General features: G+C 42.5%; 1 protein-coding gene across 1 annotated transcript in view; it reads left to right on the plus strand.

The window, feature by feature from the left end:
* Positions 1 to 12,463, plus strand: part of ephb3a (eph receptor B3a) — a 51,258-nt gene that overhangs the window by 1,445 nt on the left and 37,350 nt on the right. Inside the window, exon 2 of the mRNA XM_033650837.2 lies at positions 10,139 to 10,203. Coding sequence (XP_033506728.1) covers positions 10,139 to 10,203 — 65 coding nt within the window. The remainder of the gene's footprint in view (positions 1 to 10,138; positions 10,204 to 12,463) is intronic.

Consider the following 12,463-nt stretch of genomic DNA (forward strand, 5'->3'; position numbering starts at 1 on the left):
GTGGCCAGCCTGATCCCTCATCAATTCTGGTGTCAGCAAGTAAATCAATGCAGCGGCAGCAGCCCCCTCCAAGTCCCAGTGGGCTCTCACGCCGTGATGATCAGCCCCGTTTCCCCACTCGGACCACTAACTGTTACTCAAAGCTCAGGGGTTAACTAATGTTTGTCCTCTGAGGATAAACATGAAGGGCAGATCATCGCATGGGTTTAAATGAGAGGGGGGAAAGCAGGCTTTTTTTTTTTTTTTTGCAGTTGCATGTCGTCTATTTAGCTGCTTACTCAGTGGATTTCAACACATGGCTTGAATCTGGAATTTGTTTTTTCAGATTGGCAAGTGTTTGCGCATGGATGATGCAGGTTGGACTGCAACTTGAAGTGCTTATTTACAAAAGCTACAGTGATGACTTATCTCCGATTCTCACCAACAGACTGCAGTAAAAGCCTCGGCGACTGTGACATTTTTATGTTGTATTACTCTCATTTACAGTCAGCGTTTACTGTACTCTTATTTTAAAAGCTTGTAAACGAGATGGATGACCACTCAGGAAGCGTTTTATAAAGTAATCTGCGGTGTGTGATTGCAGGAAAAGCATTAAGCGTCAGGTTTGCAGATGATTTTCACATCAATGGGGAGCTTTGTCCGCATTTTCCTGCTTTCTATACATCAGAATATTAACAAGAATGGTTATTTGTTGACCTGTGAAAGCAGATGCAAGCAGCCCGGAGGAGAGATTGAATCAGGTCAGCTTGACTTGTTCAGAAAGTGCTCATCAAACTGAGCATCACACTCAACTGTGAATCTATAGACAGAAACATGCACTTAAATACAAATGAACTTTGGCTCAGACTGAGCCCAGAGAGAAGTCATGGCCACAACACCCCAATGTTTCCTTCACCTATTAATAGCCACACATTTGATCATCGTCCGATCACTCATGATGACGTTAATATTTCATATGTTTGCTTGTTGGCGGTGAGTGTCAATGTAGTACAAGGCGAGGCCTCCCTTTCATGATGCACCCGCTCTCACAAAGTGAATAAAACATTAGCATGTGTGAGCTCCCAAAGCGCACTGGGAATGCAGAGTTGTGTGGCATTTTGGCTCCGGCGGGCGATCAAAAAAAAAAAAAAAAAAAAAAAAAGAATTGTTAAATGCCACGGGTGGTGATGCTCTAAAGTTCCCACTGCAGCATTGTTTTCTTACCCCAGGGGCAGAATGACTCCAGTGCTGCTGTAGTTTTATGGGAGATGGGGGAGATTTCTGGATTTGAGTTATGGCAGCGAGGTGATCTCAGAGGCGTCGTAAATTTAACAGGGAGGGAGAGAACTGTGGAACAAATGGGATCTTTTTCAATCTTAACCAGTTTCTTGGATTTAGTGAGTTGACGATAACACACTTTGGTGAATTGAGTTGTTGGCACACGATATTCAGACTGAAATTTTAGTGTTAGAGGCGGGGCGGCAGTTGCTCAGCCTGTGGGGACGTGGCTTGGTTTAAGGACCCAGTGTGGAGTGTGGACTGGTTGCTGGAATGGTGCCAGTTCACGTCCTGGCTCCTGCCCTTGAGCAAGGCAACAAACTCCTAGCTGCTGGAGGTGCCTGTCCATCTGCAGCCCCGTCACTCTGAGTCTCAATACATCTGTGTAAATGCTGTTTCCTTTCGTGGGTGTGTATTTCGGGCCCTGACACATCGAGTCCATTGTCGGCTGTTGCACTGTTGGCACCAGTCGGCCCATGTCGACTGTTTTCCGGCTGATTCAGCATGTTGAGTCGGCCGAGTGCCCAAGAAGAGAATCGGAAGTGAGGAAGGCAAACAAACAACTTAAGTCCAGAGGGCGTGAGATCGAAACAAACTTATTCATGGGCGGATTATTAGACAATGGGCCCCTGGGCACAGACATAGAGAGGGCCCCACCACCTCTCCTACACAGGGGCAAGACACACAGTTGAGACTAGTTTTTTAGCCTCTTTTTGTTGAAGTTTTGTGTCTCTTTGTAGTTGTTATGCAGCTCTCTGAGGTTTTGTGTCACTTTGTGGTTGTTTTGTGTCTCTTTGTGGTTGTTTTATGTCTCTTTGTAGTCGTTATGCAGCTCTCTGAGGTTTTGTGTCTCTTTGTGGTTGTTTTGTGTCTCTTTGTGGTTGGTTTGTGGCTGTTTGTGGCTGTTTTGTGTCTCTTTGTGGTTGTGTTGTTTGACTTTGTGGTTGTTTTGTGTCTCTTTGTGGTTGATTTGTGTTTGTTTGTGGCTGTTTTGTGTCTCTTTGTGGTTGTGTTGTGTCACTTTGTGGCTGTTTTGTGTCTCTTTGTGGTTGGTTTGTGTTTGTTTGTGGCTGTTTTGTGTCTCTTTGTGGCTGTTTTGTGTCTCTTTGTGGTTGTTTTATGTCTCTTTGTGGTTGTGTTGTATCACTTTGTGGTTGTTTTGTGTCTCTTTGTGGTTGGTTTGTGTTTGTTTGTGGCTGTTTTGTGTCTCTTTGTGGTTGTGTTGTGTCACTTTGTGGCTGTTTTGTGTCTCTTTGTGGTTGGTTTGTGTTTGTTTGTGGCTGTTTTGTGTCTCTTTGTGGCTGTTTTGTGTCTCTTTGTGGTTGTTTTATGTCTCTTTGTGGTTGTGTTGTATCACTTTGTGGTTGTTTTGTGTCTCTTTGTGGTTGGTTTGTGTCTGTTTGTGGCTGTTTTGTGTCTCTGTGGCTGTTTTGTGGTTGGTTTGTGTCTCTGTGTGGTTGGTTTGTTTCTCTTTGTGGCTGTTTTGTGTCTCTTTGTGGTTGTTTTGTGTCTGTTTGTGGCTGTTTTGTGTCTCTTTGTGGTTGATTTGTGTCTCTTTGCGGCTGTTTTGTGTCTCTTTGTGGCTATTTTGCCCCTTTTTGTTGTCGTATTACATCTCTTTGTAGTTGTGTGTCTTTATGGTCATTTCGCATCTCTGTGTAGTTGCTTCGCCTCTCTTTGTAGCTGTATTGCGACTCTTTGTAGTCTCCTTTTAGTCATTTTGTGTCTGTGGTTGTTTTGCCTTTTTTTGTATCAGTGTCTTTGTGTCTCTTTGGAGCTGTTTTGCATCTCTCTGTAGTACTTTTGTGTATCTTCGTGGATGTCTTGCTCCTTTTTGTAGTTGTATTGCATGTCTTTGTAGCTGTTTTGTGTCTCTTTGTGGTCATTTTGTGTCTCTTAGTGATTGTTTTGCCTCCTTTTTCGTAGCCGTATTGCATCTTTTTGTAGTTGCTTTGCATCTTCTTTTTAGTCATTTCGGTCTGTTTGTGGTTGTTTTGCTTTTTTCGTTGTCATTGTGAGAATCTTTGTATCTCTTTGCAGCTCGTTGGCATCTCTTTGTAGTCATTTTGTTTCTCTTTGTAGCAACGTTGCATCTCTGTATTTGTTTTCTTCTCTTTGTGGTTGTTTTGCCTCTTTTTGTAGTCATATTGCATCTCTGTAGTTGTTTTGTGCCTCATTGAGGTCATATTGCATTTCTTTGTAGTTGCTTTGCATCTCTTTTTGGTCACTTCGGTCTGTTTGTTGTTGTTTTGCCTTTTTCATTTTCATTGTGAGTCTCTTTGTGACTCTGCAGCTATTTTGCATCAGTTCATAGTCATTGTGTGTATTTGTGGTCATTTTGAATCTCTTCCTTTACAGTATGTGTCTCTTCGAGTGACATTTTGCAGATAAAGGTTAGAACAGGGCCCCTGACACTTTCAGCCCCTGGGCCTGTGCCTGGGATGCATGTTTAGTAACCCACCCATGGTTATATTAGCTACGATTCTTCATTTAGCCACTGAGGTCTTTAGTAAAAACAGTTCATAATTGTAGCGCACGGGAAATATAGTTTGTTCTTTCAACATCAGGTTGTGTTGTTAATGTGCTAACTAGCTAACTAGCGTCTTGAATCCGTCCTGTAGATCTGCACGTTTCCCTTTTTGAATGACGAATACAGACTGCCGCTGCCTGATGGTATGAAGACTTATTTCCTCTCACGCAGGCACAGAATGTACGTGCTAGTTCGTTGTAGGCTGTAGTCTTTGTAGTGTTTTCAAGCGTGACTTTTCAGCTGAGACACAGGCGGCGTGAGGTGACACAACAGTCGGCCTTCGTCACCTTTAGTTCTTTGATGTTGGTTTTGGTGTGTCTGGGCCTTAGTATGTAAAATAACAGAGTAAAAACGTTGAATTTCCCTTGAGCAGCTGATAAAGGAATGCTTCAGAGCAACACATGAGCCTGGGCTCAGATGTTGAGCTTGAGGATATACAGAATCATCCACTCCTGCTGGCTAATAATAGTCTTTGCAGAATGATTCTTAAAAATCTTTGGAGAGAGATTCTGTCCTCTCCTTCTCCACAGGGAGGTCAAAGGTCACGCTTGGATAGAGGAGCACCTCTCGAGCTGCCAGGAGTTCAGTGTCTTGCTCAAGAATGCTTGAGCGGAGTGGAATCCAGCTTTCACAGGGGCTTGAACCCGGCTTTCTACACATGTATGATGGTCAACCTGCTGCTGCCCCTGCATGCGCATTGTGTGAGGTGAAGCCTGTTTAAAGGAGCATCAGCTCCGGCCTGTTGTTAGTTGAGGCTGAGCGATTCTGCCTCTGTTGCCGTTGGGCAACCGTGAGAAGGAAGGGGCGACGCACCGGATCAGGCACCCAAGGGATGGGCTGGATCAGCGGCATGTAGTCCGGGAGCATTCACTCAGCTGTGTGCCACGGAGGGCCGAGTGTAGCCAAGCAAAGACAACAGCCTCTGATTTCCCTGATTAGTTCCCCCTCTCTGGCTCAAGTCGTGCTAATCAGTAAAAAAACCTTGTTCACAATCGTATATTTGTGCTCGACAAGCGGAGTTGTTAACTGCTGTCGCTCACACGTAGAAAAGACAGAGAAAGCTTTTACAAATTACTAACAGGACTTGCTTTTGTACTTAAAGCCCTGCCCGTAAATATACATGATCTTTGTGCATGAATATGACTTATTACTAAACATTATGCAGAGGTAAACGTGGTCTCTATTGTCAACAAAGACGGAGGCAGCCACTTACTCCTTTTTGACTGTAATTATTTTTACATTATGCAGCATCTGTTTATTCAAACTTTTCATTTCTTGAAACATAAAAGTACTCCCGGTACAAATCAAATGCCTCACTAATGCTCGCCATTAAGAAATTATCAAGTGACCATGAGCTCATGTGATTAGTTCATTCTTAATGGATCGTCACTTAATGATCGTTAATTCAAAGGGACTCTATTCTCTAATTTATATGCCGTCAAATGAGCTGGGATCCAGTTACAGAAAGGCACTTTTCAGAGACACTCACTTGATCAGCTTGAACACAGAGATGTACCTGTTCTCATTAAAGTATTTAAGATGTTTACATCAAACTGGTATGCAGACGATCCATTAGGAATTAACTGATCACATAAACTCATAGTGGTTTAATCTCTTCTTAATGGTGATAAACAGGAATTCATGATGCATCGGGCATTAATTCATGTTTTAAATCATCACAGATTAGGGTGAGCAGATCCTGACAAATCAAATGAGAGACACATGATTTATGCTGAGAGGTGGTCTAACATTTTTCATATAATGTCTGTCTAACTTACAAAAAATATGAACAGCACTGCTTCACATTTTATTCCCCCATTGTGAAATGTCTCTGAGAATCGCCTTCCACCAGCTTCACCCAGCTATAAGTAGATTTTTCTTTGTGTTAGTTTCCATCATATTTTGCCTAAATCTGCATTGCTTGTGACTTTGTCGTGACCCAAAATGTCCCCTGATGGGAAACCTGCACTTGACCCACGGGTGTTCGGTTTGATTGACATTTACAAACAGCCCCGAGATGACAGCCTTCCCTGCTGTCTTCACTGCCATTGGATAAAGGCCAGATTTTAGGAAAGTGTCTGTCCTGCAGTGGTTTGACTTTTGAAAACTAGAGCCAATCAAAATGCAGGACATTGTGTGAATATGTGGAGAGAGGACAAGGGATAAAAATGCTGCAGATTGCAAATGCATTACAGCGTGACCTGGTCATCCTATTTTGCATCGTGCTGTAGTTTTAGGAAATGTGCTTATTTGCTTTCTTGTTGAGCGTATGAGAGGATTTACCACTCTTATGTCTATTGGTTAATGAAGTAAGAGGCTAACTTAGCTTAGCACAAAAACTGAAAACGGGGAAAGCTAGTCTAGCTTGGTCCAGAAGTTACACAAAATGGTGATTTGTTGTTTTAACACTTCAGTTTTGTACAAATTAAACAAACATAGTGTTATGGGATGCAAGACACTGGATTTTTTGCTGATACCTGATGTGCTGATATGTAACAACTCATTTGACCCATAACTGATACTGATATCAATATATCCACTATTTTTCCCCACCTAATTTTAGGGATCATCAAGTCTTTTCTGTAGTAGAATTATCATCACATTATGCATGCATACTCTCATCGTGATGCCCCACCTGCAGATGGAGACATGAAACAATACTTTTCTATGTATGTAATATTCATTCATTGTGCCAAATAAGTAAAAGCGTGTTGGCCGATTCTGATCAGTTCATTTCAAAGCCGATATCGAACAATACTGATGACGTGCTGATACTGTTGTGCATCCCTGATGTTAATCATTTAGCTTCATAGGTGCTGGTGGGTACATTTTGTTAGCTAGCTGACCAGGCTAGCTGTTCCCCCGTGCTTCCAGTTTTTATCCTAACTTAAATTAGCTGGCTGCTAGCGGTAGCTTCATATTTAGCAGACATGAGAGTGGTGTCAATCATCTTATCTAACTCTGCAAGAAACCAAGTTTCCAAAAGGTTAAACTATCCCTTGAGGTATGTGTTTTGCAGAGGTGTGGACCGGAGTCACATGACTTGGACTCGAATCAGACTCAAGTCACAAATTTGACTTTGTTAGAACTTGACAAAATGAAAGAAGACTTGCAACACTTGGGCTTTAACACCAATGACTCATGACTTCACTTGGACTTGAGCCTTTTGACTTGAAAGCACTCACTGATCTTCCCCCAAAACCACAAATGTGCCACGAATCAATTCGTTTTCCAAATTAACTCAACATGATTCATTCCCAGCAAGTCAACACTTAATTCCCCGGATAATCAAGTTTCTTTGAAACAGTTCGACAGCATTTAGTCAACTTGCAGGACAGAACCATGAAGAGCTAATGTTAGATTACTGAGCGCCATTTGGAAACAATGATACCAAAGATAATTTCGTTCACATACAAAAACTACACAGTGGTCACAAAAACAAACTGCAATACACAGAAGTGCACAAAGTGGATCAAAAGTTACAGACAGATATGACAGCTTCCAAAAACATTTTTTATAAACCATTTACATATGCTGGAGAGCACATTATCATTTTTTAAGTACTCAAAACTCAAAGTTTAGAACTTTGGACTTGCGTGTCTTGACTTGAGACTTGAGTCCAGCGACTGAAAACGTACTTGTGAGATGCAAAGTAATGATATGGTCTCTCTCTGGTGTTTTTTAGGGTTGCAAAGGCATCAAATTTTTACATTGCATTAACCCAGAAAATATCAGTTTCACAGTATTACACAATTTAAGTATTGTTATCATTATCAGTTACATTGATCCTTAAAGGAATGAAAACAGACGGTTTTATGGTTAAACAAATGCTGTATTATAGCCTAAGTGAAAATTACGGGCCATATACAAAAACATGTAAGGAGTCACAGGCAAAACAATAGGAAATGTGAAGTTTGAGACCAGATACACGACAAATAAATCAGTGTCAGTGCCATAGAAAAATTTAAAAAATCAACACAAAACTACTCAACAGCTTGTTTGATATTACAGTAGTTTATTAGTGTGGCCATATAACAAAAAGTATTTCACTATCTTCCGCGTTTTCAGGTCCGCCGCCATGTTTGATGAGGCAAATGCTTTTATCGGCTTATAATCAATCATTGTGGGTGAAGAAGTGACATTCAGTGTTCAAATTCAGTGTTCAAAAACAAGAATAAGAAATGTGACTGTTCACTTGTAAATGCATATAAAACAAATATATATCCTATAATTAAACTTCAGAAAAGAGCTCTTATAAAAATACATAAAGCAAGTTACTACTACTACTAATCAAATGTTTATAGCATGCTACACCCTAAAATTTCCAGACACATTGGAAATACTTTTTCGAACCATGAATTAAAGCCTTCCTGTCTGTATTATTTTTTTTTTTAATTAAGAGGAGGAAACTATAATTTAAGAGGGTTGTTTATTTGTGAAACGTGTAAAGTGAGAATCAGTGTAAAATACAGATGTGTTTCAGTTTTGGGAGTCAAACGATGGAATCGACTCAGTGCTGAGTTGAAATAGTTAAGTAGTTAAAATGCAAAATAATTAAAATGTAAAATAATTAAGGGTTATAATTCAGAGTGTAATGTATTCAGTTATTAATTTATTTGTTTCCTTTCTTTGGTATTGTTGATATTCTGGGTCATACTTTGGTCGATATAGGACAGACAAAGATAAGCCTGGTGCTTCAGCTTAGTCCTTTTTCGGTTTCTGACTGTGAGGAAATTTGTGTGAAATAATATTTGTTTCTCCAGATGTATTAAAAAATAAAAGTTGTTCATTCATTCATTTAAATTAAGAAGTTGATAGTAGTAATTATTCAAGCTGTCAGCAACATAGTGTTTAAACTAGGCTAGGCAATTTATTAGAAATATAATTGAGCCATATTCTAGTTAATTTTTTAAAAATTTGCCTGGGCCATTTAAAAAGGGGCCAAGGGTTGCAGTTGGCCTGCGGGCCATAGTTTGGCCACCCCTGCCGTATGAGAACTGTTCATACCACAGAGTGAAACTGGTACAGCTGCAACCCTATTGTACAGTATGAGAGATTTTTTCATTTTCTTGAGGAGGTGGTCAAACTTAGAATGTTTTAAAAGAACAAAACACTCTGAGAACATCCCATACTGTCACTAGCGGTCTGTCGTCTCCTTGTTTTCATTTACACATCTTCCCACTGGCTTTTGATCTGGTCTGTAACTGCAGTGTGAGCGTGACCACACGGAGCCCAGTTAAACACCACAGATGTAATCTGTCCTGTTGGATGCACAGATCGCTATCCATTATCTCTCGTCCTCTAAAAAGGAGAAAAACCATTGTGGTTTCTCTAATGAACACGCAGCACAGACTATAAACACTGCACATATCTCCAGCTCAGCAGCTACAGATGGACCACTGATCCATCCACTCCATCAAACAGCAACACTCTTACTGTAACTGTCTGTAAAGCAAAATGTCTAAAAACACTGGCACCAGAGCGGCCATGTTTGTTAGATAAAGCTCTCTCTGTTGTTCTACACAGGTCATGCTATTTGTTTACGCTCTCACACCCTCCCTCGGCACTGCTATCAACGACGTGTGAGCAAATGGTGCACAGCAGGCGTCGTGTCATTGAGTCTCCATGAAGAAAGTGTAATTGTTTCAGTAATTATGTGCTAACAACAACAGAACAATGGGAGTCGACGCGGCCACGGCTGTATATAGAGGACCTAGAGAGGAGTCGCGCCTTCTGGGGTGTAATGAACTCACCAGACCTCCAGTCAGGTGACGACTGATTGACAGCGCAGCAACAATATTCATTGATCCTGCTGTTTATTCTCAGCCACTCCCTGCCTGGCTCTCACCTTCACGCAAACAACTGCCTCAGATCACCTGTTTACTCAGATTTGTCACATTTCAGTCGAGAGGCGTCACGTTTGCGGCGCCTTCTGGTGTTTCGGGTGATCTGTTAACTATCAGTGCGCTTATATGACCTCTCTGAACCGCTGCAAGTTAATGGAATATTTCCCGTCCCAAGGCATCTCGGAGGATGCCTTGTTCTTAGTTCCACAAATGAATATTGAAAGGAGTGCATTTGCAGGTGCCAAACACACGGAGAGAGAAAGCCTTAATTAGGCGGCATCACAGATATGCCATGATTGTCAGTGCTTTCAAAAACTGAGTGCATGTGGGTGGAGGTTATGAAAAGAGAGGGAGAGAGAAGCTTTACCTGCATCCTTTTGTCAGGCAGAGGGAACGTGTGTGTGCTCCTTAATGCTGTGCAACAATTTGGTTCACCCCCCCCCCCCCCCCCACACACACCATTTGATCCAGGTTTGTCAACCTACCTCTTACTCTTAATTTGCAGAAACTCTTATGGACAGTCGGTGGGCAACCACAGAGCTGGCATGGACCACGTTCCCAGAGAGTGGGGTGAGTTTGTGTGTGTTTGTTTTGTGCCCCCCCAACCCCCCCCCACCCTTCTCTTCATTTAACAGCATTTGTTCCATTTGCTTGTTAATAGAGCCCAGTCTGCCTTGAACAGCACACCTCCTACTGTTTTATATCTTTGTTTTTGCAGTGTATGTTTGCTTTCCTGGATACTAAAAAGCTAATGAGAAACACACTGTGTAACATTATGTGTGGAAGAAATCAGAGATTTCCAGTATTTAGGAAAAAAGAAAGCTTGACGAAGGAATATTGTACTTTAAACAAACAAACGAGCAGATACACGGAGCAAATCCCCACAGTGTGGAAGGGCTACTAGGTAGGCTCTACCTTGCATGGCTCCCCAGGATAGAGAGCCTTATAATTGAAAGCATGTGTCTGTGTCTTTTATAATATGGGCCCAAGAGCGCATTACTGGCAGAAATTAAGGTTTTCAGTTGATCCCCCCTATAGGAATGGTGAGAAAATAAAACAACATGAATTTGACCCCAGGGCTAACAGCCTGACAGACCTCCCCCACTCCCAGCCAGTGTAATTTGTCTTCGCTACGTGAGCGCAAAGTCAGTCAATGGAAATGGTGGGTTTCCATGGAAACGATCTTCGGCAGCCCTCCTCCTGCTATTTCCCCCTTCACAAGGGCCGGCTCTGAATGTCCTAGCATCCATGAAGTCATATGTCACGACTGGCGAGGCAGCCCCTCTTCTCACTCCTGGCAAGCCCATACGTTCGGGGGCCGGCAATTATCATATTTGTCAGGTAGTGCATCAACGTGTTGCTGGTGATTTACGACACCTAATGCTGACTCTTGGGCTCATCGTTTGGGAATAAATTGCACAGGAGCCCCAGCGACGTGAGATGAGTTATGCATTATTTTCTTCCAGTTGAAATAATCAATTTCTGGGACGCTCATTTGTTATGGAAACGAAGCATTCTGTCCAAGAGGGAATTAGGAAAAAAATCAAAAAAGATTGACTTCTCACAAGGTTATTTCCTAATGGACTAAATGTATTGACCAGTGAAGCCATTTATCATCGCCTGTAATGTTAGTCAGTATACACAGAACAACAGTTAAGTTTTAACAACATATAAAGCTTTACATTGACATGATTTTTTCTATACTGACACACAGACAAAGGTCATGTCCCTGTCACCTTAAAGTCCAGTCCTTAAAGCTGGGGTAGGCACAAAGCTGGAAAACGTAAAAAAATAAAAAATAAAAAAATACACTGTCCTCCTGCAGCTCTCCCCGCTCTGTCCTAAGCCCCTCCCACTACGTGACCACGGGCATATGCACGTGTTTTATACAGTAACCCAGTGTTTCCCATACACTGATTTATTTAGTCTTACTTCATCGTACAGTCGGACACAGCTCATTCGCTCCGCACCTCTGTGCTCCGCTTTCCCTCTCTCTGTTTATCAGACCACAAATGAGACAAGAATTAGCTAGCTAACATTAGCCACCCCACATTTTCTCCATCTTGCTCCTCCGCTGATGTGGACTGCTTACACAGGAGGAGAGCAGGCAGCCGCTCTGGAGACGGACGTTTGATCTGCGGCTGTAGTAGCTTGAATTCGGCCAGCACAAACTCCCCCCTCCCAGCAATGGGTGTCACAGCGAACTGGTGGCCAGTGTCACCGCCAGCTTTAATTTGTGTAATGGCAGCAACAGAAAGTTTGCCACTTGCATAATTCGAGTTGCTGCGGCCACTGACTGGGGCTCCGTCTTAGTTGCTGCTGCCTGCTCTCCTCGTGATGAGGTGGTCTTTAGCAGCTTGAATTTAACAAGCACAAATCCCTCACCCCTAGAGATGGGTGTTACAGCGAGCTGGTGGCCAGTGGCAGTGCCTGCTTTAACCTGTGTAATGGCAGCAACAGAAAGTTTGCTGATCTGGCAGGGAGTCGGGGCTGTTGGTCACCCAGAGCTGGGGTTTGCAATAGTTGGATTCGTGTTGCTGCAGCCGCTGACAGCGATTTTGTCTCAGTAGCTGCTGCCCACTCTCCTCCTGGCGAGGTGGTCTGTAGCAGCTTGAATCCTTAAGTGTGGCAAATTGGTCTGTAGTGGCGGAGAGTGAGGCGGAGGACACGCTGTGATTTGAGGCTCTAGCTAGCGTTCGCTACATAAATGTGAGCATAAAGATGCAGTTTTGTGGTATGTCCAGCAATGTTAGCACTAGTGGGCCCTTGTTGGCCCTTGTGGCGTCAGAGATGCTGTAGCCTGAAAAGAAACGGAAGTGAGGAAGGTAAA

This window comes from Epinephelus lanceolatus, chromosome 12 (assembly GCF_041903045.1).
Source record: "Epinephelus lanceolatus isolate andai-2023 chromosome 12, ASM4190304v1, whole genome shotgun sequence".
NCBI classification, from domain to species: Eukaryota; Metazoa; Chordata; class Actinopteri; order Perciformes; family Serranidae; genus Epinephelus; species Epinephelus lanceolatus.